Here is a 26,148-nt window from a genome sequence, read left to right as displayed (position 1 = left end):
AACAGCAGATTCGCTTTGACTGTGATGCAGAAAGAGGGAGAGAGAGAGGACTACTGCTCCTCACACCCACCTTCTCTGCACGTCCGGGGGCGGATGGTTTAGAGACATTCTCTCTTTTCTTTTACTCATCGCTGCTTTTTTTTTCTTTTTTTTTTCCCCAAGGACAGAGACTGGAGATGCTTGGTGCTAAATGCAAAGCTACACAATATGAGCTGCAGAAGAAGAAGAAGAAGCTTTCTGCGCTGATAGAAAAAAGGTTGATTTAGAAGTCAACCTCTTTAACATGGCTGCCCCCGCCCAAATATTCCTTATCATTCACAAAAACCTGAGCACGTAAAGATGATCTTGTGCTGTACAGAGAGATGCTTTATTGCGGGGGTGGAGCAGAGGAGGAGATGAAGAGAGGGGAAAATAGATGGAGACATTCCACATCCTTGTTGAAATAGTTCCTAATTACTGAGGAGGGTGAAGCTGTAATTACAAAGACTGAAGAGGCAGAGAGAGAGAGAGAGAAAGAGAGAGAACATTTCAGTACTTCAGTGGTACTGGACAATGGCCTTACAATTGTGGGTCACAGTTAACATGCCTGTGGATTGTGCCACTGTAATGTCTTTTGCTGCTACTTCCAGTAGCTCTGGCCACACTACACCCACCAGGCAAGCTGAGCATGCAACCACAGTGTTCCTCTGAGCCCCAGCCCAGTCATGCTATTGTTCAGAATGTATAAAAAACACATACCCACATGGTGCAGATGATCCTTTTTGGTGAAGAGATTTGCACAGAAGTGAAAGTTAACCACTGCGATGTAAAGGGACTAAAGCAACAGACACACTCACTTTTTGTTGATTATTGTAAAGCAGCAGATACATGGTGTTCTGTCTATTTTGGACTGTGGTGAAAACTGCAAGGAGGTCAGCTGTTGGACCCCAAACACAACACATCAAAAATTCATAGACTACCTCCGTGAAAGCTCTAAAGCCACCATGCAAAATCTGCGTTTGCAGGTTTTTTGTAGAAACGACAACCTCCACCACCTGTTTATTAGCATACTGCTTTGTGGCAGTTGATGAAGGTTAGAGCAATATTTTGAGGTGATTTCAGATTAATGCATTTCTTTCCTCAAACAATATAAATGGGCTGGTCAAAGAACCAGAGCTGGCAAACAAGTCTGGGTCTTGGTTGCTGTGGTAACCAGCGCCTGTGCTGGGTTAGTTGAGTGGCTGATTCCGAGCTGAGTGTGTGTGTGTGTGGGGGGGTCACACTAGCTGCAGATGACAGCAAAGCAAACAAACACAGTAAATAGCCGGACCTCAGACAAGCAAATAATTTGGTGTGGGCCGGCAGTAGGAGACACTGCAGTTCAAAGGTGGAGGCAGGATAGATAGCATGTTTTTTTTCCCCCCAGAGACCCCCTGTAGGACACTTCCAGGCCAAACACAGCTATCAAGCCGTGTTGTAGTCTGATTTTGAAACTGCTCTGCCATATATTTGGTGGCAAACATACTCAAGTTTAATGAAAGCTTTTCTTTGAAATGTCATGGGAGGAACCTCCAGAATCCCAGAGCTTGTCCACTTAGATACCATGTGCATGACCTCTAATGTGAGGTAAGTTAATGACACCTAGTTTTGCAAGAGCTTGCAGATTACTCCGTTTTGATACATTTAATTACCAAACCAATTCAGTTACCTTAACATTTGCGGCTCGAGTATCAATCTGATGCCAATCTGTTAAAAAAAAAACACATTTACACACAACTCTTTAACACCTGTTGACCTACACTACTGAATGGCAAACATAGTGCTTTACCTTAACTGAAACTTTCGATTGTGTACTAGGCCTGCATGATATGAGCAAAATAGAAGATGTGCGATAACCGGCCATAATAAGATAACGGTATGAATCGCAAAAAGTAAAGAGTGCGTATTAGCTTTAACCCACAGCTTATGTCTGTCTGCGGTTCTGGTCTGCTTCAAAAAACTTTCCACCATTTAATTTCCACTAATTAATCCGAGAGTAGCTGATAGTTGGGTTTATTTTTTGTTTTTACTTTATAAGGTCACATATTATACTCTTTTTCAATAAGTCTCAGAGTACCCCAAAACATGTCTGTCAAGTTTTTTTTCATAAATCCACTCTGATCCTGTATTTGATCATGAACTATAAACACTCTGTATTTTAGCCCTGCTCAGAACAGACTGTTTCTGTGTCTATAGCTTTAAATGCAAATGAGCTGTGTTTGACCACGCCCCTCTGGAAGGGGGGGGGGGGTGCCTTGGGCTTTTTTGCACCATGCTCAATTGTTAACAGTGATAAGGCAGACTCAGAGGGCAGAATCAACACCTAGCTGTGCGAGTGCCACCCACCTGGGGGAGGAGTTACTGCCCTTTGTGATGTCATGAAGGGAAAATCTCCACACATGTTTGAGAACACATTTTCTGAAAAGTGGAGCAGGTAAAAGACAGAGAGGATAGACTCACTTGACTCATAATTGGGGGGTTTGTAGACAGACTAGGTACATACTGTATATTAGTGTTTGTGGTTATGTTTATTTTGCATACTATGTGACCTTTAACCTTTTTTTTTAAGCAGGAGAAAATTTATTGAGATTAAAAATCTCCTTTTTCAAAGTGTACTGACCAAGACAGTCAGCAGCAAAGTGTCTTACAAACAGCTAGCAGCCACTTTACAAACATAATATAAGACACATAAATAGATTGAAAGAAATAACCAGTCAAACAGGAAATATTTGTCGAGATCAACCACAGTTGTAAATATATCAGGCAGCGGATCTACAGCCAGATGTGTCAGCCTCCGAGTCAACATCCGCTTTAAAGCGTACAATGAGAGCAGCTCATTAAGTTTCATTTTGTAATTCTTTCCAAATAAAGGGAGCTGCAAACTTAAACGCCTTTTCCCCCACTTCAGTTCTGACCTTTGGAAAAGACAGCAAGACAAGATCTTGAGCGCAGAGATTATAAGTTCCTGAACTCTTCTGACTGATGTAGGTCAGAAAGTATGAAGAAAGAAATAGATTTGTAAGTAAGGACACAGCAGTGTTTCAGTCTACATGGGGTCAGAGAAGACCATCCAACATGTGCGAACATCAATAGGTGACAGGTGAGGGATTTTGAATTAGTGATGAACCTGAGAGTCCAGAGTGTGTATGCCTTGTGAAGAGGCATGCATGTAAGACATCACCATTGTCCAACACAGACCTAAAACTGGCAGCAACAAGTCTCTATTTGGACTCACAAGAGACACAGGATTAGATTCTGATATAGAAACCCAGTTTTCATTTAGATGTTTTACCAACTACTGAATATGAGGAGTTTAAGAGAGGTCTCTCTTATAAAATAGATTTTGAATCTCAATTGGGATCCTGGTAAAATCAAGCAAAAGAAAACAACAACAACCTATGTTTATTTCCCATCTCTGGGCCAATACTAACCTGATTTTTGCAGTGCTATACCTCAAAACTGAAGCTTTACACTATGCATAGAGGTGTGCAAATAGTTGTTTCACTGGTGGTATAGCTGTTTAACTATGGTATATTTCCTGGAGTGAAATAGTGCCAAATTGCTGACATTTTGTTAACATCTTACCAACTTAATATTTTCTGCTAGTACCACATGGTTGCTGTTTGGTATTGTCTCATGATTAATTACCTGATATCAGTTCTTATTTGCTACTTTACAACGGTGGTTTTCACAATACATCCAAGGAGGAATAACTTCCCAACTTGTTGTGTAGACTAACACCACCTCCCAACTTGTTGTGTAGACCTATACCACCTCCCAATTTGTGTACACCTAGACCACCTCCCAACTTGTTGTGTAGACCTAGACCACCTCCCAACTTGTTGTGTAGACCTAGACTACCTCCCAACTTGTTGTGTAGACATAGACCACCTCCCAACTTGTTGTGTAGACATAAACCACCTCCCAACTTGTTGTGTAGACATAAACCACCTCCCAACTTGTATAAACCTAGACCACCTCCCAACTTGTTGTGTAGACCTAGACCACCTCCCAACTTGTTGTGCAGACCTAGACCACCTCCCAACTTGTTGTGTAGACCTAGACCACCTCCCAACTTGTTGTGTAGACCTAGACCACCTCTCAACTTGTTGTGTAGACCTACACCACCTCCCAATTTGTGTAGACTTAGACCACTTCCCAACTTGTTGTGTTGATCTACAATACCTCCCAACTTGTGTACACCTAGACCACCTCCCAACTTGTGTACACCTAGACCACCTCCCAACTTGTTGTGTAGACCCAGACCAACTCCCAGCTTCTTTTGTAGACCTAGACCACTTCCCAACTTGTTGTGTAGCTCTACACCACTTCCCAACTTGTTGTTAAGACTACTGTGATGGATCAAGAATTGATTTATGACTAAACAAGTGGATATTTGCAAAATAAATATCACAGCATCTGATGGCATTAACTGGCGTATACTCTCTGACAATGATGCCACATTTAAGGCTCAATTGGAGGCCTTTTTTAAGCTGATTTTATTGGAACAACTTATTGCAGATAAAATCTCCTATACCTTTAATGTGTCCTTGCCAAACATCTTCAACAGCAGGATACAGGCTGTGTTATGAGGAAGCATTTGTCATGTAAGTGTTTATGTAATTAAGACATGGATCAGATATATGTGGATGGAGATGCATCATTGTGCAATGACTTTTCAACTATTTGCAGTTCTTGTTTGACAAAATGAGCCATGTTAGACTTCATTATAAGAAATGATGCAATCTTTATGTCCCTGTCTTACATTTCCGATTGCAAAATCTGCACAATAGAAGAAAACAATAACCAGATGGTGGAGAGATGTTGTTCTTCTGTTGGTTCTCTTCATGACTCTGCTGGGTCGCAAGTTTTAAGTACATGACTTTTGTGGCAACAACCCATAATTGGATCTCTGCTACTAATAAGCTAGCTTTAATAACAAGCGTTTATTGTTTCCTGTTCCAGCTGAACAAAGAGATCACAGAAGGCCAGCTTTTCATCCCCAACGTCTCTGACACTCCAAAGAAATGATTCTCATTATGTTATTTATTGAAGTCACAGAAGGTTGAACCTTCCACCCAGATCCGGATGAAAAACACAAGTCTTTGTTAATTATGTCTTCCAAAACACTTCATATTTCTTTTAAAAATCTGAAGATCCTCTCACTTTTACATGCTTGCATTTCCGTGATATAAGCAACATCATTATCTGTAACGTGAGAGAGCAAGGTGCTGCACCTGTCAGTATTTGCTGCATCAACAAATAACAGCCCATCACTGACTTGAAGTTAGAACGTCTTTGATCGCTTCAGTTTGGATGCATGTCTGTGTTTGACAAGCCTGATGTGCGATAACACCCCCTGTACATTTCTATAACAAAAGACCACGTACGCTGTTCTGAAAACTGAACAAGGTCTTCTCCCTCCTCACGATGATGAAGAGTGCGCTCTCCTCAATTCAACTTGGAAAGGACACAAATATTCACGGGGTATTCTCGGATTTGATGTTCGCCTTGTTGGCTCCCACTGAAAGCACATGCTGTGCCTCCTGCAGCATTAGTAAGGCTTTAGGTATGCAAGATGGATGAACTGCTTCATGGCATCTTTTCAAAAAGTATACCTGGACTTTGCTTTGAAATAAGCACGTGAGTGTTTTCTGTATGGATGTGTGTACTTAAGAGAGTTCTTTGACCTGAGGCTTTTAGCTGTTTGAGGAATGCCTCAACACTGCATGAAACTGATTCAGATCTGTCTCTAAGAGTGAAGCTAAGATTGCCACCATCCCTTTTAAGGAAGTCTGAGGGGTCAAGACACTGGGTTGCATTTATTTTTCAGCATGATCTTTAAATTGAATTTCCATTCTCGTGCTGAAATCTAATTAGATTAGCTAGGAATGCAACCTCTCACAAGTGTCTGTTGTCTTTGAATTATACTGTTGAGTACATGATTAACCTTCTCAACTGTGCAGAAGGAAAAAAACTGTTTAAAAATGTAAACAGTTTATGATTAAAGAGCCATGACGGGCTTGGTATTTATTGTATTCACTTGGGAGATGTGACAAAAATAAACAAGTGTGGAGTTTGAACTAGACTGACTTTGGACAAAATACCCACACATACTCCACATACTTTTGAGTACTCTTAAAAGTTGAAGTGAAAAAAGAAACTCCTCATACAGTGTGCACTTATTCATTGTACAATATGTGATTTGTTACTTCAGCAATAGGTCGGGGGAATTTCAGTTTCCCTTTAAGTACCTCTTTAGATGAGAATCACATTCCTAGTTGTGGATGTTTTGTAAGTTCTATTGTTAAAGGCCACATAGTGTACTACTTTCTCAAAAGTTAAAGTTGGTCTCAGAGGTCCTGAAAACATGTCTGTGAAGACTATTGCCAAAAATCCACTCTCCTGTATTTTATGATGCATATAAACCCCTTTATTCCAGCCCTGCTCAGAACAGGCTGTTTCTGTGTCTGTAGCTTTAAATGCAAATGAGCTGTGTCTGACCACACCCCTCAAGAAGGGCTTGGATGGCTCAGGCTTTCTTGCACCGTGCTCTATTGTTTACAGTGGAAAGGCAGACTCAGAGGGCAGAACAAACACCTAGCTGTTTGAGTGTCACCCACTTGGGGGAGGGGTTACTGCCCTTTGTGATGTCATGAAGGGAAATCTCCAAATGGCTTGTTTGAGCACACATTTTCTTAAAAGTTGAGCAGGCAAAAGATGGAGAGGATTTTGTAGACAGGCTAAGGACACATATTAGTGTTGGAGTATTTTTTTTGCATAATATGTGACTTTTGTATGTAATATGTAACTTTTAATTTAATTTTCCTAATGTATATATAATTTTCCTATTTTTATACATGCTCTGAAGGCACTATAATGTTTTTTTGATGGGTTCTATTGTCAGATTACCTGCAGCCAGTGAACCTTTGAATTGATGCAACAGTTTCTTTATGGTCACTTATTTGTCTACCCACACTATTAATCATGATTTTGCTGGTTAGATGTGTGTTCAGGGAATGCTAACCTAACTACTGTAGGTATAATTTCCTGTCGTGATTTGGAAAAAATACTTGCATCAATAGATTGCATTAAATCAAAGAATTTGGTAGTGTGCTAGATGCAGAGCAATGCTTATGCAATACATATGCAATAGCTTGCAAGCCCCAAGGCCAAACGATGTGCTTTAGAGTTGAACATTAAGTACTGCTAATTTGTTGTGCAAATGTTTGCATATTGCATTTTATTAACTTTGCATATACCAATGGACTGTATATAATAATGTTTTCTGTTTGTTTCAAACATGAATGCAATGCTAAATTGGCATAAATTGGCTCGCTGAGATTGACAAGTGGCTGCCACCATGGTGACCTGTCAACCAGGATAGAGATGTGGCAATCCCACCCAGAATGCCAATAATTGTGGCCTCAAAGCATGAATTCCCAAACCAAAGGATGACATCGCCATTGCTTACTCAAGGAGCAACATTGGTTTTGAAAAATGAATCCAAAAAACAAAAAATACTGCTGTTGCTTGAGTGTTGACTTGATGCTGGCTGCAAAAGCCAAGAAATCCCTGTTAGTTTCCATATTAAAATGCCAATTTTTACAGTAGAAATAAACATGTTTACAACCTGATTTATAAAACACTTTGGTATCATTAGCTCATTTAGTATCAAGCTGTATTTTCACCATCTGTTTGGATGATTTTAAATCTATACATTTGCATAATTAGGGTTTGGTTGAGTTGTTGTATAGCAGGGCTTGTTGTAGTTGTTGGCTAGGAGGCTTAAGGCCTTCCTCAGCACCGCCTCTTTGCTTGATGCCTGTTTCTATGCTGATTGAAAGTTAGGTGGAGATAGCATATCCAATACGGCAACTGATATGGTTTAGCTCCAAGACTCAGCTTCAGTATTGGTGACGTCACTGAGCCATAGTTTTATACTATCAACTGTATGGGCCAAACCAATTTATTTTATACTGCACTGTCCATGCTTTTACCTTGGCTTTCTTTTCCAGCAAACATTTCACAAGTAAGGCTGTAACCTTTAGTAGGGGGAAACATCTGATTGCTATATTAGTTCCTTTCTACAGACAACGACAAACGGGTCTACCCAGGAAATATTAGAGCTGAGGTGGTGAGACACCCGAACCTCGACACGTCTCCTCTTCATCCCTCCTCATTGTTCAGCAGACAGCCAGACAGGAGATTGCACTCCAAACTGACTATTTCCTCTTATCCTAGTAATTAGTTTATGCTTAAGGTCTTAGCTGTCCTGCGGCTGACGTAGACCAATCATAAACTCACACAGCGCCTTATTAAGAAAAAAAAACAAAAAACTCTTACCGTGCAGTTGTCACAAGTGCATCCACACATTTCCCTGTTTCTTAACAAGCCGCCCTGATTACATCATTAGGCTGAGCTCTCTCTGCTACCTGTCACCACATGAGATGTCCTCACCGTCCTCACAAGTCATAATTGGTGGCTTCATCTGATCTCTGGCAATTTCAGGCCTACTGTTGGTTGCTGAGCAGAAGAAGAAGGAGGGCATGAGGAGAAGGGGGGGGCGAGGGGAGGGTGAGGAAGGAACAGATGATGGCATCCTGGCTTCTGATTGCGCGTGATTCCCCCTGGTTCTAATCAGCTGGTGTTACTTTGAAATTACCCCCTTTTGCATGTCATTACGGTGCGTGTGTGTGAGGATGTGTGACAAAGCAGAATGAGCGGCGATGGATGAATATCCCATAGTTAGGATCGACTATCTCATTCATACACACAGAGCTTGTTTCAATTGCTACTTCCACGTCGGGGAGGAATTAATTTGGTTAGGGCGCGGGGAGAAATCATAATAATCCTCTTAATGATGTTTTCCTCTTATCTGCAGCCTTTGTGCCTGTGCTCCTGACTTTTCCACATTGTTCCTGTCAGACCTCACAACACAAATGGGTGTCGGGCAGATTTGATTCATTTTTGCTGTGGACATTTTTTTTTTTTGTGCCCTCTTTTAATTCTCTCCGCTTTAGTTTCAGCCCTGAGTGCTGATAATGAATTAATTCAGTCCTCTGGTGTGAAATGGACAGCTCCTCTGTCCCTGAAGAGATTACAGCTCAGCTGTGACATGTTTCTGACTTTATTATTTTTTTAATTGAAAGATGATACAAAGGAGTATGAAAGGAAAGCCAGATACAGTGCATAATTATTTACCTCTTTGCTGGTAATTCTTAAAATATATTCCATCCTTGCAGCTTTTTCTACTTCTCCAGCGCTTTCTCTTTACCTTACGTTCTCTCTCTCGTCGTGTCACACAACTCCAAGTGTCTCCTGGCCCCGTTTCCCAATTAGCTGCCACAATTAGGGTGACAATGTAGTACAAGAGAACTGGGATGACAAATTTAGCAACAATAGGAGATGAATAAAGAAACTACCTCACTGCCTCCTTTTTTCTCTTCCCTTTTCTGTCAGCTGCACGTCACTGTAATGTATGTCTGTTATATAATATGCGTTTAATCATGGGATACTTTAAAGTTTTCTCCATGTGTTTTCTATGCTGTTTTTCAGTGGCAGTAGGTCAGCACGTGTGCGTGTAAGAAAGTCGGCCATGCCTGTGTCAGCTGCCTTTGGCCTCCTCAGTGGGAGAGCGTGCCGTGATGATGCCGCACCGTGCTCGGCTTTGTTATGTAATCCTCCCACCGCTTTGAAACACCACCACTCTTTATTATAACGCCTTGTGTTAATGTAGGTGTGTGCACGAGAACATGCATGATTGTGTGCGATTCGCTATGCATTCCTCCTGTGACCCCGTCCACATCAGTGAGAGGCGCTTTACATCACAACCAGGCAGAGCTGAGAAACATTTAGGAATAATCAGTTTACTCGGCGAGGGCCTGAGGGACGAGTTTGTCTTTCATCTTCCCAGAGGCAGCGGGGAGTGGGGATGCCTCTGTGCGTGTGTGTGCGTGTGTGTGCGTGTGTGTGCGTGCGTGTGTGTGTGTGCGTGCGTGCGTGCGTGCGTGCGTGCGTGCGTGCGTGCGTGCGTGCGTGCGTGCGTGTGTGTGTGTGGGGGATTCTCCCCCAATTAAGGTCCTACCCTTCTGCTGTATTAGACTAACACAGCCAGCTGGTATATAAAGGAAGCTGATATAAACAGGACTTCAAATGGTTTAATATTTCATTGTGGTAGCTTTGGAATACATTCATATAAATATTGGAATATTCTCCCACTCACAATAAGAGACTCACAAACATATGCATCTTTCAAAACACACGCACTTCTGCTATAACCTGGCATTTTTACATCTGTAATTGTTACAGCTGTTCATTAATATGCACTGTCCCTTACAAATACATGAAAAAAATAAATAAATATAAAACAATAAGCTGACGCTGTTCTATCTTCCTAAAGGACTCAGTCATTGGACATAATGGACAAAGCTCTTTTTTTTTTATCTCGTCTTTTTCTGCGTTAACAACGGTTTTATAGAGACGTTTCTCCCTCTCCAGAATGTCTGTGTTCCTGAGCATGTTCACGGTGGACGTGCTGCGAGTTCACCTAGCTTGAGGGCCAGACGCACTTAACAGCGGGGGAGTAACTTAACAGGGAGGACGGTGACCTCGGAGTTCGGCAGGCCACTTTGTCATGGAAGCCCTGAATAACACCTTACCTGCCTGTTTGCTCACTGTTGTTATGCCGTCACATTTTCCACCACAGCGACCCACAAGAGGACAGAATTTAAACCGTTTTTGAATCATCGTTACAGCCCAATCTTTATACATCTGCTTCAGAGATGTTCTGTTCATATTGATCCTGTCGTAAAGGAAGTTCAGCTCTGATTGTAGTTCATTTAGAAAGGAAATCCATTAAATAGAAAAACCTGTATGGCTGATATTACTCTCTGCTAGCACCACACTGTTGTTTATTATTGTCACACAATGATGAACTTTAAAATCATTTATTTTGAGAGGGTCTTATTGGCTGTAGGGTGTTGCAATACCAGGATTTCAAACCTTGATATGATACTAGTACAAATCAAACTATGTGGATACCTGTGTGGATGCAATGATAACAAAAATAGAAGTCCAAGCTACCCTGAAGTAAAACTAAATCTTATTTTAATGACCAGAAAAGGCAGGCAACCTCCTGAAAGCTGATTCAATTGTGACTGTCACCTCCTCTGTTGTCTTTATGTTTGTAAAGACACATAAACCTAACTCTCTCTCTCTCTCTCTCTCTCTCTCTCTCTCTCTCTCTCTCTCTCTCTCTCTCTCTCTCTCTCTCTCTCTCTCTCTCTCTCTCTCTCTCTCTCTCTCTCTCTCTCTCCCCTGCTCCAGGCAGCTTTGGGTTAGAAATATATCGTTTTGGTACTTTAAGAAACTGCTGATCATTAACATAAGTGAGATTGTATCATTTCAAAACATGTCAGCTATGGCAGTGGTTCTCAACCTTTTTGAGTCCTGACCCCCAATAATAAAAGCTTTGGCGTTCATCCTTCTAACAGCCTCCTCACAGCACAATGAAACAGCAACAGTATCACTGATACAGCCTCTGTAATGCAAAAACTGACCCCCAGTCGAAAATATGTTCCTGAATTCTTAAAAACATCTTCTTTCTTCTTCTCCACAACCTTCTGCCGACCCCCAGAAATTATCTCACGACTCCCACTGGTGTAAAGACCCTGAGGTTGGGAATCACTTGGTTATGGTATCTATTATTAACAGAGTGGCAAAGCTGCTTGTAAACAAAATCCCATTTAGCTGTATCAGAGACCAACCAGTACCAGTTTTGGTGTTAGAACAAGTGTATGCAATAAAAGCTGGAAACAATAATACCTGAAAAAATAAAAATGTACATTTGTTGTTGTGTTTGTAATTTAACAAGCAGAAATGCCAACAGTTTTTTTTTTTTTTATACCTATAGGCTATTCCTTCCTTCTATCTTTGGAGCTTTCTGATTGGTTTAAACGAGCTGCCTCTCTTACAGTAGGAACTGGTGGTGACTGCACTACAGATTAGTTTTTTAATCCAGTCCAATTTTTGCTGTGCAGTTCTGCAAAGGCGTGTCAAAATAATTACTGCGTGTGTAATGAAAGTATAGCTGGTTTATGTCTGACTCATTTGGTGTTTGTACTGTAGGTGGGTTGCGCTGCACTCAAGCCACTTGAACTACGACTCCTGCTGGGACATTCACACAAAAAAAAACACAGATACTGTATATGTTATCCAATCCAAATCATAGCTCTCATTAAAAGAGACAGTAAGATGAAGAGAAAAAAGTAAAAAATGCTGAGTTCTGACAGAATACATGATGCAGATGATTTCCAGGATGCCGGGGCTCTTTCAGGTTGACACTGGTGGCATTATTCTGCCACACAGCAAAGATCCAGCATAGGAGGAGTGGATTATGAAGTGTTCTCCTGCAGTATTGATGGCCTGTGTAGGGACTGCTGCTGCAGCACTGTTGTGGTTGTCTCCGTGTCCCCTGGCTGTTCCTGGCTGTTCCTGACTGGGGACCGGCTAATTGGAGGGAGCCCTGGAGGAGCAGAGGAGGAGGAGGAGGAGGAGGAGGGGAGGAGGAAATGATGGTGGTTGGAGATGTCAGGCATCATGCAGTCTCTGCATTTACACCGACTCTGCCTGCAGCATATTTGATACTGATTCCCTACAGTGATGCAGTGAAATATTGCTGCCATGACGAAAAAATCAGTTCAGAGTTTTTATTTAAAACGCTTAACTTTCTTGTTATATGACACTTGAAAACATATACATTCATGAACTTTCTTGTTTTTTGTCTTTCTGACAAGCTACCTATTTATAGCTACATGAACCGTAGCACACATCCCTCATTTATATAGTTAACTTTGTCTAATGTGTTCACTGTCGGCCATAATGAGCCTCTGAGTCCATCATCTGATGCTCCAGGGTAACTTTGTGCGTTTCTGTCGATGCAAATTTCACAGTCACTTTGTTTCAAGTCCACAAGTGCATCTCCCACTCCTCCGCCAGCCGTCATCATCAACCCCCAGCATCTCCCTCCACATCCCACCTGGACCATTTCTCACTGTAAGAGGGCAGGACGTAGGAGGAGGAACTCATTCCTGCCCTCATTACCATTCGAGACAAGTGTGTCCAAAGACTCTGTCGATGGCTGTTTAGAAGACAGATTTTGCGCAGCTGAAGGAGGAGGTGTTTGTATATGTGTGTGTGTGTGTGTGCTATAAAGACAAAGCGAGTCAGAAAGTGCAAAAGAGACCAAGTAGAGGAAGGTGTAAGTCTTCTTTTTTTTTTTCTCCTCTGCCCTTGACCCCGCTCTGGTGATAAGCTAACCTTGCATCCATTTCTTGTGTTCTCTTCTTTCAGACCATCATGGAGCAGTTCAACCCCTGCTTACGGAACTTTGTTGCCATGGGGAAGAACTATGAGAAGGCCCTTGCCAGTAAGTCCTTGTTTTTTTCTCATTTATTTTCTGTGAGCTTGAGGCACACGGCCAAGTGAGCACTCTCTCTTTCTAACAGACTGTACTGTACTGTTAGTGTAGTGGATGTGTATTCCGGGAAACAAGAACATGTTTCTCATCTGATGCAGAGGTGAGAACAGCTTTCAGTCAAAATCACAATAAAAACCTAATTTAGGCTCTTATGTACATAATAATAGACGTCAAAAAGGTACAAGTACTCAGTTTTATTCCACTTTTTGAAATACTGTAATTTCAGTTTCTGGAAACTGACCTGTTCATTCTGCAAACCAATCATATGAATAGTCAAATGGCAGATATTTGTCCATTAAAGGAGCCATATGTCACTCTGGCACAAAGTGTTTAAGATGGGTACTGCAGTCCGAGCTTTCTCCCCTCCTCCCTATAGTGTGCACATGCAGTTTGCCATGTCACGGACCCTGAAGCTTCAGTGTTTAGCCAGCTCTGCATCGTTACTTGAAACCTTTCTACGCTCTAACCTCTTGATTTTTCGAAAGCATTTCCAATATTTATCCTAGTTTCATCACGTTTCTGCTCTTGAAGCTTATTTCAAAAAATGCAGAGGCTTTTTTAGGTCGGGTGGAACCAGTTATATCTGAACCAATTGGTTTTGCCCGCTTCAATTGCTGTAACAATTGGTTGGTTTGCCATTTGACTCTGAGGGGCGAGGGGAAAAACGGTGTGGAGTAGCCGCCTACCTTCAAAACCAAACCATTCCGCACCGAAATCAGAACTTAGTGGAACGATATAATGGCTGCCTCACTGTTGCCAGAGAAGCCACTTCAGCATAGCATGTTTCCTTAATGTCTGATGAAATAGTGAGGACATTTTATGATTTTAAATCAGTAAAAATCTTACATATTGGACCTTTACAGTGAAAAATGTAAATTGCACATGATTATGATGACTGCATGGGTTGATTTGTCTATTTAGAGCTGCAGGAGTTTATTGCAGGCTATTCATGATCTATGTTTAGGTGTTATTTTTTATCAGTGAAGAAAGTCAAGCCCTGTTATAGTATGGCATTAGCTAATCCTATAGAGCCATCATTCAGCATTGTTTTGATAGCTTTTAAAACGCACAGGTGTGTCTCCGCTAACGCTGCAGGTGTATGCTAATTGAAATGAATACATTTCAGACGGTCAGGCTTCTGCTTTGTCCTCTGATTCAGTCTCAGACAACTCAAACATTATCCTTTAGGATGAACGGGATAGATAGTCAGGAGCCAGTGAGATGTCAATTAAAATGCTGGGGATGCCGGTCAAAATGTGAGGCCTACACCTTGAGAAATGGTAATAACTTAGAAAAAGCCCTAACCCTAACCCTTTTTGGGCTTTGTATGCATTGATTTAGAGACAGTGGAGTCAGAAATTGGGGAAAAGGGTTGGGAATGACGTGGGAAAGGAGCCACAAGTCAAATTTGAACCCAGGCTGGCCTCTCCAGAGGATTTTAGCCTCTGTCAGTGCACGTATTAACCACTAGGCTACCGACCCCCCAGAAAGAGTTGTTTTTCAAATTGTATTTTATAATAATTATGAACTTTAATCAACTCTGATTTTTTTTTTTAAAGCTTATCAAGGATTTCAACTTCAAATTATAGAGGACTCTTTTTTTCTATGTAAAACCAGATTTCCTAAGACTCTCCCACTGCACTTTGCCTTTGAGATATTTAATTTACCCTTTTGGTAACAGTGTTGATTAACTTTCCCCTTAAATGCTCCTCAACCTTAACCAACAGCCAAATCTCCTCAGTCCAACTAATCCAGAAATCAGTGGGGTTTCTCTCCCCTCCCCAACCTGCACCTCTATCCCCGGACTCAGAGTAACTAATCCTGGCCTTGGTGTAGGTGGGAGACAGACTGCTAGGGACTCAGTGAGCCATTAAAGACCCCTCTTTGCAGGATTGGCAAGACCCAAGGGACTTAGAGGCTCTGATTTGCGGGGGCAGGGGATGAGAGGACATACTTCCACCCATATGGTGCATTCAGGGACATTATTTAACACCAGAAGAAGCCAATAATAACTCTTTGGAAAGGGCCTGCTAGAGCTGCATTTGAGCATGTATCTCTCAGCCTTTTGGTGAGTGTGAAAGCCACAGATGCAAAACAACTGCCTACTGCCTTCCAAAAACAGCCTTGAACTTGTTATACAAATCCCCCGGCAGCGTGATGAGGACAGTGTAGGTACAGGAAATGATGGTTGTCCTGATTAAGAGATGTGTGGTTGTTCCTCCTCTTCTCTGGAGTGAAGGATGAGTGACGGATCAGTAGCTCTGAGACGAGCCCCTCCCGTGCCAATTGTTTGCCCGCCGCGCAATCAGAGATCTGGTAATCCTCTCCGTCTGTCTCGATGAGCCCCTCACCACACATTTCATTAGACAGAAGTGGAGTATCCGTATAGATCCAGCTTATCTACTCAGCCATCCTTCAGCTGCACACACACAAGCGCTATAGCAGCAGCAGCAGCATCAGCAAGAAGAAAGTGTCTGTTGCTTGGAAATCGCTTTTGAAAATCTGCTATAGCTCGCACCATTCTGCTCGCGCAACCCCCATACGGCAGACTCGCATATACGCACACACATTTTACTCATCAAGGCATGCAGGAGGTGTGTTTGGCATAATGTAGAGAAATCAGCCATGATGCTCAGGAGGCTCTCAGTTCCCTCAGCAAAAGGAAAAGGAGGAAACGCTTCTCGTCTTCTGCCTTTGACTCAGCTGTAATTGGTATTAGCATTAGCATATGTCCCTCAGCCTTGGAGCAGAGCTGCCAAGCCTCCTGCCTTAGAGACTTCCACCTATCGCAGGCCTGCATCTGTCTGCTGGAATAAGCCTGCCCCTGCCAGGCTATTGTTGTAAACGTGTCTCTCACCTGGCAGCTGTCTGCAGGTACAGGGCGCCATCTGTCACCTCTGAGTTCACCTCCAAAAAGCAGGGGCCATTATTTGCCAGAGATGGACTGATCGCCAGGCTGTGTGGCAGTCGGGGCAGAAATCACTGGAAGCCCTCTCTGCCCCCTGTGCCCTTTTGATAGCCAGCACAGCTGCAGTTGAAATAATAGGGGTCTGAGGTGGATATTGATCCAGGGAAAACAGAAGAGCTCTTGATCTTTATGTAGTCAGCGACAGGGAAAAGGAGGCCTGGCTGCTGACCTCACAGATTGTTTTTTTGTGTATGCTCACGATGTAGAACAAAGGTCAAAGTGTGTGTGTGTGTGTGTGTGTGTGTGTGTGTGTGTGTGTGTGTGTGTGTGTGTGTGTGTGTGTGTGTGTGTGTGTGTGTGTGTGTGTGTGTGTGTGTGTGTGTGTGTGTGTGTGTGTGTGTGTGTGTGTGTGTGTGTGTGTGTGTGTGTGTGTGTGTGTGTGTGTGTGTGTGACATCTGTTTAAGTGACCCTTCACCTCACTTGGTTATTACGGTAAAAAAAACAGATTACTTGCGCACTTAAGTAAGCCCATTACATTATAAAGGCAATTAGAGATTAATGATTACAGCTTTCATCGATACAAACAAACGACTCCATATGCACAGTCAGCATTTTAAACCCTTTCATTATGTATTGATTATTTTCAACTGTGCAACGCTGAATCTAACCTGGTCAATAATAGTTTAATAACTCTGCAAAAGACACACTATCTCTATCTGCAGCGAACAGCCCTAATCTCTGCTGATAATTACTGTGGGGTTTAGTATGCATTGCTTTATTTCCAATTCATATATCTTATGTTATTCTTTTGATTTACATTATTATGTGTCTTTCTGCTTTGCTGTGTTTAAGAGTAACTGTAATGACAAGTATATCTGAGAGGAAACCACTCTTCGATTGTACCGAAATAAGAATTTAGCAGTGGAATCCCAAAAAATTTTCGGGGAGCCTCCGTACATGGGGCGTACACACTAACCACTAGGCTATCAGAACCTCTTGAATCAGATTTTTATCTTCAATACAAATCCTGTTTATACATTTCCGTTTTTTTTCTTTTCTTTCAGCGCCTCACCAAACCTCAGTTTCAGTCCACATGAATGTCATGAGTCCCTACAAGACGCAGGTTTAACAGAGTCCAACATACACCGGCTACCAGCTGGACAGTTGAACATTTCCTAGAGTACTCTCTTATGGTTTCAAATCATGTCACTGCTGTTTTTGTAAATATATCTAATTGAACTGGATTAAGAATTTGGTAATGTAGGGGGCACAGAGGTTGCAGGGGAATGTACATGTAGGTAGCACATCTGAGCACTAGGACAAGCTAACGACAGCTCAGCTTTGTTAGACCCTCCTAATGTAATTAAGCAACCAATTGCATCGGAGGCAACACAGATTTTTATCATGACACTGCTCTTTAGAGAATTTTAACGAGATTAAATCACAGGGTCTTCTTGTTTCAGAAGGAGGAATGTATCATTCTGCCAATCAGTAAATACTTTGTCAGAGAACGGTCATTTCAGTTTACAGCTTGCCCTCTTATTTCTCTTGCATTGCTGTGTGTACAGTGATGCGGCTGTAAAACAAGAAGGACAAATATGTTCGACTGGCGAAATGGAATTTGACTCGGGGACTTTTTGATTGATGATTGGAACCACCAACCTAGCACTTAGTGACTCCTTTCACTTTCCTTCTCTACCTGAAAAGTCGCACTGCAGTTTCAGCCACTATACAACAACTACTGAGACAATCAGACTCCCCAGCAGGTGGAAGCCACGACTGTACAGGTGTATGAACCGTAACCAGTTTACAAAAATCAAAAGCCTCCACAAGTTACTGTGGCACCCTGCTGTCAAGTGTTCGGACATATTGACTAAAAAGATGAAATGGAACGGTGGAAGGGAAAGGCCAATGGTGACTAACAGCATGTGGTTAACAGCGTGACATTGCTATTTCCTCAGCCGGCAAATATTGAATTATAGAGGTCAGTTTTGTCAGAGATCAAAAGAGCCGGGGAATGAAAAATGTTCCTAAAATTGAATCAAACGCCAGACATTTCATGTCTGAACACACAAAGCGTAAGACAAACTTGTCTGCTGTAATGTGTGGTTTCTGTCAACAAATTAGCAGCAAAGGAAAACAGGTCTTTACAGCTCTTATCTGAAAAGGCCAACTGAATGGAAGTTTAAAAAAAAGCCCTCCAAATATTAAATGTAATTCTCATACACATTAGGGAATAATATTCTTACTTCTCAATTTGACACTTGTAACAAAACCTTACAGAAAAAGCCATTTTGTGCCTGTGTGGATTCCCCATCGAGCCTGGATTATCTGTCAGGAATGAATTTCCTCCTTGCAATTAAGCATGCTGAATGCAAACAAGATGCTGCTGAGTAATTACGAAGCAACATCAGCGCTGCCTTATTTTCTGATGGCGAGAGGCTGTGATTCACGACTTGAAATGAATCTGAGGAAAAGCAGAAGAGCTGTAGGGAAAAAGGATGAAAGAGTGTAAATGTTTCAGCATCACTGGCCAGACTTCTGAGAACTTTGTTTACACATTCTGTTGAAGCCTTTTCCTAACCTCTACTTAAGTTTACATACAATCCTTTAATCTTGACGCTAGGGTCTGGATTTTTTGGATTTGGATTTTTTGTTCTGATTTCATTTTGTAGTGCAGTTATAGTTCAATTAGGAGTGACCAATCATGTATCAGCTGGCCTTTGGTGTATGCAGGAAATACAGTTAGTTAGAGATCCCAAGGAAGCAGAACGCATCAGCCATAATGACATCAAGGCTCCTATGGGCAGTAATCTGAGGATGATTTCTTTATCTCTATAAACAGATATTTGCATGCAAGAACAGTTGACAAAATGTTCTAGATCAAAAAATCCAACTGGAGTGGAAAATCTGCTTCATGCCGAATCGTGAAAAGTTTATTAGGGTCTATATTGTCTCACTTCTTGGAATCCATCGGAAATGGTCAATCCAACCAACATTCAGCATTTTTAAAAGATGTCTTCTTCTCCTCTTAAAGGACAGACCTGACAAAGCTTCTTTTTATTTATCGCAGGAAAATCGGTTCATAATAACACTGAGGTAAGCCGTGTTGAAGCCTCTGTGTGACTTGAGCGGTGAAGTTGGCTTTGTTTTTGATCAAACATGGTCTTCTCTAAAGTGGCTAATGTGAATGCAAACAATGCAGTGCACAGAAAATGAATCATTTGCTGGAAGTTGTTTATCGCTAAATTGTAGCTACACTAGAAGTTGTCCATCCACCCCAGAAGGATATATGGTCGTCAGTGGGGATAATCCTATGGGACTTAATTATTTGTCGGTTAAACAGAAGTTTTAATTCAGATGTACATTCTAGTCCAAAGGTAAGAAAACACTCAACATATAAAATGTATTCAAAATTGGTTGAGTATTTTGGTTTGCAGAATGTGGCTAATGTTAGCAGTGCTAGCACCCCTAGTCTTCGGTCCTCCCTGTAGGTTAATATCCACATTCCTGTGCTTAATGTGGTTATGCATTTTTCCCGGTCGATATGCCAACTTGACGAAGCCTACATACTTTTTCATCTCAGCTTTCTACATCAACATACCGCAGAACTGCACTGCTCTTTTTCGAGAAGCTTGTGTGCTTGTTTACATATAGGTGGTAGAGTGGGGAGAGTTGGCCCATTTGCTGGAGATACAAACCGTCGCGGCTAGAGCCTTGGCTAGTGGCTGGGTTGCAGTTTGAGCTTAACTTTTGACCAGCATCGAGGGCCATACAAATATTAATAATGAATTTAACTGACTAGTAATTTGTTGCTGACTGATAAGTGTGATGACATGTAACTGTTTAGTAAATTAAAGGCGCACATCCCTAGTTGTCAGATTATAGTCAATGAGATAAGCCTTTTTCAAATATGTAATGTGAAATGTTATGTCTTATTTTTTCTATTTTTCTTGTCTTTGTTAGATGTGACGTTTGCTGCCAAAGGCTACTTCGACGCTCTGGTCAGAATGGGCGAACTTGCCAGTGAGAGTCAAGGCTCGAAAGATTTGGGTAAGTGACTCACAAACACCAGATTTGATCTTGTTTTTTTTCCCACTTTTCTTTCTTGGTGTTGGACTGACATCAGCCTCTGCAGCAGCAGCATCACTTCCCTATACACCTACATCCATATGCAAGTCATCCAATGTCGGCTTCCTGTACAACATAGTTACACATCTTGTTGCTTAAGTTGTCAAATTAGAGGTTTTACTCAGCCCTAATTCCTTTTTTTTGTTGGGTTTTATCCTTGAGAGAACAACTTTTTTTCCAAATGATTGGCCTCCTTATGTCAAGGGAATGTCATCACCGGTAGAAATGGGTAACAGTAATGAATACAGTACCATCAGCACAGTGAGGTGAAAGCTGATCCAGCTGATCATTTATTTACACCATTATAGATGGAAGTAGCATTTTTTTCTTTCTATCTGAAGATTGATTTTGGAGAAGCCTTTTGCATTGAAGCAGTTTTCCAATAAGTTGAATTTCAGAGTTGTATTGATTCTGTGAGGAAACATGAATCCCTATAGCAGTTGTCAAGAGGCTACATCGTATGTGCTGTGTTTGCCAATAAGATGTTTCTGTGATCTGGTTCCAAACATAGAGGTCAACTGGAGAAGCAACATCTGGTCCTCTCGCCGCGAGTCGTTTCCTAGGTGATCTCTGTCTGTATTTACTGTCAGCAGCCCTAAGGAAAATCAGCTCCTGTTTGAAAAGTTTCCCTCTCTCACTGATTGTGCTTTCCACTGCTTGATCTGTGTAGAAGTAGCTGTTGATTTGACGGGGCTTTTGTTGCAGCTAAGCTAAGATCCAGTTTGGGTTTCCACCAGCTCAGCCAGCCGGGGACTGACATGAAAGTGCTCTCAGGATGTCAAATGCAGAAAGCGACCCTCTCTCTCTCTCTCTCTCTCTCTTCCTCTATCTCTCTCTATTGTGGTACTTGTGTGAGGTTTCCCGTTGATTACAAACTTCACAGCCTTATACTTACAGTAGTGGGCTCTTCTAAGCCACATATCCTCAGCTGAACTGGAACACAAACGGGAGCAACTACTGCAGGAGATTCCATATAATTGTAGGTAGTCGTCTCTTTTTTCTTGTTACACATTTTCATGTGATGTAACGATGCTGACGTTGGACATTTTGTATATATAGTTTGTGTGTGTGTATGTAGTGGGGGGGTGAACATATATCAGCTTACGTACCTCTTTTGTCAGATGTGCGTATGAGGAAGCTGAAATTTGATCAATGTTCAAAAGCACTGCCTGCAGGAAGATTTGCAAGGGACTGGATGTTTGCAATGACTTATTCTGCTAGTGAAAATACTCAGTCTATATGTCTGGTTTTTGTTTTTCTGAGTTCATCCAGTCTGAGTCTGTCTGTGCAGCTCTGACTAGAAAGAGAAACGGTTCAAAAACTATCTGCTACTGATGTTCACTGGAAAATTGTAGTGCATGACACCAGCGTTCCACAGGGTGGGATTGATGTTGTTTTATTTTCCAGCCACCTGCTCATGACTTTTTTTTGGAGACCCCACCCCGAGGTTGATGCCAGGGCCCTGACCTTCTGTCAGTGATGTGCAGGAATGAGGCCCAGAGCTTAGAGTTTCCTGTTTGTCTGGTTGGTAGAGAACAGAAATACCCACAGATTGGAGGGAAAAAAGGACATTGCATGGTAGCTTAACAAAACCACAGACCATGTGCTAATTGGTGTTTAAAGATTTAAAGTCTTTGTTTCTCTTCATTACTTTCTGAACTACAACATTTTTTTATTTGTTGTATCTAGTTTCGTCCTATTGAAATCTGTGTTTTGATTGCAATATGAAAATGTTGAAACAGTTGAGAGATTTATGCCCTGGGAAACCTGTGGCCATAATACCCTTCTCGCATTGTAATTCAGGGTATATCTGCATAATATTTAAGCAATTAACATCTATTAGTTATACATTTCAATCTAAAATTGGATTGTTATTTAGGTTTCTGTAAATTTCCCTGATATCTGGTTTGAATTGGTGTGTTTATTAGGGCAGGGAATCTTTGGGTGTCTCATGATTCGATTTCGTTTCTTGGGGTGACGATTTGATTCAGAATCTATTTTTGACGATTCTGGATCCAGGGATTCAAAGTCTATTTTTGAATTAGTAAATACTTCAGGATCTACTCCACTCATCTGCGAGACTGGCTGAATTTCTTGCTTCTCCACTTGGAATTCTACTGAGTTAAAGAGCTAGCCTTAGCACTTAGCAGAAAGTGACTGATTAGCCCCCCCCCAAAAAAATGGAAATTATGAATCTATTTAAAATCTCAGAAGATAGGAATCTCAAATTTGTACATTTCCTCCACCTCTAGTGTTTATGCTCAGTTCTTGAGCTTTTGGCTTCATTCTGTGCAACAGGTGGATGCTGAGGCATGCTGTCCATTTGTGTATACACTGTACAATTTCCACACACACACCATTGTTGTGTGCAAGATGCCAATCAAGTATGATAAACAACACCCACACCCACGTCTTGAATAATGGTCCAAACAGCATCAGATATGATATTAAGTGTTGCTGAGAGGTATATTTTGTGTCTCTCGGGCAAATCTCTCTGTCGTCATGATTGTGGCTTGCTCGCTTTGATTCCCTATTTTAGCTGAGTTTCAGTATTTTGTCCAGATTTCACAACAATAACTGATACAGATATGTGTAAGTGTAATCTTCTATTTGCGTAGCCTAACAGACACTACACTGTATCCAAGATTCTCCCCTCTCACAATCAACTATACCAGTGTCATGATCAGTTGCCATAATAAGATAGTGAATTATTGATTATTCATTATCTTTAAAATGATAAATATCTGAAATGTATCTGCCTTGTATGCATTTGCTTCCTATGCGCCTATTCGTTTGCTCTCCCCTCTTTATAGCCTGTTCGTTAATTCCACAGAGACTTGTAAGAGACGGGTTGCAAATGGTCCCACCTACACACCTAAGAGTCGGCAGCTGCTCTCCATCTCTCTCTCTCTCTCTTCCTTTCTCCCTCCCCTTATTCCTTCTGTCTTTACCTTACACATGCACAAACACACAAAGAAACACACACACACACATGCACAGATATGTATATTATTCTCAAACAGGGAATGTCATAACTTGATCAATTGAATGCCCATATCGTCAACTAAACAACATCCACTACGCGCTCTAGAACACAGCATTTACCACAGAAATCAACCTGACAATATGTCCATGTGTGTATGTCTTCATGCCTTTTCTGCTTACATGGCTGTGTGCATTTTCTATGCATTAACCTCCTGTCAGCTCTAAGTGTTTATACAGTACTAGTGCTCTTTTAATCCACTTGTGTATATCTCCGCCTAAAGAGACTGACTCTCTCTCTCACACCAGCCCCACTACTCCCACACTATCCCTCCCACACACCCTCCTCTGGTTGGACTAATCATCGCCTGTCACTTTGCCACCCACACACACACATGCATGCACACACACACACACACACACACACTTAAACACACACCTCCCCGCCCTCTTTCTCTCTCTCTCTCTCTCGCTCTCTCTCTCTCTCTCTCTTTTCCTTCTCTTCCCTTCTATCCCTCCGGTTCTACCATCTTCCTCTGCTTTTATCGCTCATAATAAAGAAAGAGTGAGCTTATTACATCAGGGACATTTGTGGCTTTCCAAACCTTCTAGGGAAATGCGGCAAGTGTAGAGTTGTTGCAGAGCTGGATATATTTACGACAATCTTAGCCGTCTAGCCCTGCTTCATTTTGTTTATGTGTCTGAACTAAGAGGCTTGTTATTTACGACCAGACTCGAGCTTACGGGTTTTAAACCCCTCTTAAAATTCTGAGTGTTTCGATTTCCTAATCATCTCTAAAGCGCTCATTTATTTTTGTTTTCATCAGCCGGGTTTGCCTTTCCACTGAAAAATTAACATGCATTGTAGTGTTTTAAAATTGTACAACCTAGGGCTGCACTATAAATTATAATGTCATCTTTATTTGAGCTCTCGCAGCAAACACATCATAAAAGTGTGGGTTTCTGCAATAAATAAGAAAACATTTTATGTGAACAAGCAGTGTTTTTTTTACTCAGCATGTGAACATTTTACTATTGGATAGAAGCCGGGTTATAATGGTCGTGCATTTTCAATCAGATGAAGCTTAGGCTTGCTATCAGCTACCCTCAGATGAATTGGTGCCAATTTAGTGTTTTTTTTAAAAACAACTTCTTTTTAGTTTTATGGGGGGGAACAAGGAGAAACAATGTCTGTGTAGATTCTCAGTCAGAGAGGAGGAACATGTTGCAACAGCAGCAGGTATTGTGTGAAACATGAAGATAGTTAGAGACACTGAGTTTTAGCTAGTAGGCATTCTTGAAGATTTGTGTGGGCCTAATTATCGCACATATTGTTCATGTTGCATTGCAATACAGGACAATGGTATCACACATCTCATAATTTCATCATGTTGTGCAGGCCTACAGTAGTACATTGTTGAGATGGCCTTTGTTGATTTTATCCAACCATGCAGCCTATCCTAAGCTAGGTGTAAGAATGTATGTTTATCAGTTATTGCTTCTGATCATAAATGCTTTCCTCACATTTCATCTCACATAGTTTGGTTTCACGATTTTCCATTTTAACCCTATACCTTTATTGGCCGTTAGCAAAGGCAAGAACATTAGCCTAGTCCATTGGTTCCCAACCTGGGGGTCCCTAGGTTGGCTTTTTCTTCTCATGAAGTTGTCAAAATGAGCTTAAATTGTGATACCACACTTACTGGATCCTGGAAGTCTTTGCAATAACTGTATGTGTAGGCCTATTCTTTTGTGATTCAACCTGTGAAAATAAATCCAAATTGTTTTAAATGTTTGCGGTAATACATCGGGTTTTTTTTGTGTGGGTCCTGCGGTGGCTTAGATAAATTAGGGGTGTCCAAGGAAAAAAAGGGTTGGGAACCAATGCTATATCAACAGATAAGGCAAGATGGCTTTCAATATGCCAAATTGAAGATGCATTTAAGGAACTCCACCTAACTGGGCACAAGGTGTGACCTGTTTCCACATTTGCACAACCGATTATTTTTTTACAGTATTTTGCCCAAAAACAAGAACATCATACTGTATGACAAACTTTTTCTAAAAACCAACATTTGGAAAACATCACCATTTCCCTGCATTAATCTATTAACTTGACAGGGTAGTAAGAAGATAGTTAAGGGTAAGATAGTGAAAGGAAATAGCTTGTTGATAATGGGGCTGTTTACAACTCCCCAGTCTGGTCAGCCGGTTCTTTTAGAGTCCTCAGGTGAAGTGCAGTTAAGAGGTGCTCTGTGTCTTTTTTGGCTGGGTGTGTTCCACTACAACTGTCCCACATGGCTAATATTTCACTGCTGGAAGTTTTAGGGGATTAGTGTCAAAGTCAGCCTACAGCTGAGGATATGAAGAGGCACTGCAAGTGTAGTGTCTTTTCCAAATGCAATGGCGAATCCTAGCTTGGTAAACCATTAACAGTGAACTCCCTCTTGAGCCGTTTGGCTGATTATTCTGTTTTCAAGAACCTGGGCTGGAATGTGAAGTACTTAGAGTTCAGCCTCTCAGGCCAGAGGAAATCAAATCTCTTTCCCTCCTCATATCAACATCTGCAGCCATGCCAATTATAGTAATAACACACATGTATGACTCAGCAAAAAGTCTTGTCTTTGG

At 41.5% G+C, this 26,148-nt stretch overlaps 1 protein-coding gene across 10 annotated transcripts in view; it reads left to right on the top strand.

Annotated features, from left to right (window-relative positions):
* The window catches only part of baiap2a (BAR/IMD domain containing adaptor protein 2a), a 64,857-nt gene that overhangs the window by 4,564 nt on the left and 34,145 nt on the right, over nucleotides 1-26,148 (top strand). For 9 of the 10 annotated variants that reach the window (XM_065964903.1, XM_065964906.1, XM_029279838.2 and 6 more), the window contains exons 2-3: nucleotides 13,372-13,447; nucleotides 20,374-20,460. In XM_065964903.1, coding sequence (XP_065820975.1) covers nucleotides 13,372-13,447; nucleotides 20,374-20,460 — 163 coding nt within the window. Of the gene's footprint in view, nucleotides 1-13,192; nucleotides 13,280-13,371; nucleotides 13,448-20,373; nucleotides 20,461-26,148 lie in introns of those variants that run through there. The other variant, XM_065964901.1, reaches the window with a different exon arrangement.

The sequence above is a fragment of the Labrus bergylta genome, chromosome 16 (genome assembly GCF_963930695.1).
Source record: "Labrus bergylta chromosome 16, fLabBer1.1, whole genome shotgun sequence".
In the NCBI taxonomy this organism is placed as follows: domain Eukaryota; kingdom Metazoa; phylum Chordata; class Actinopteri; order Labriformes; family Labridae; genus Labrus; species Labrus bergylta.
Note: the sequence above shows the minus strand (reverse complement) of the source record. Positions and strands in the feature narration are given on the sequence as shown.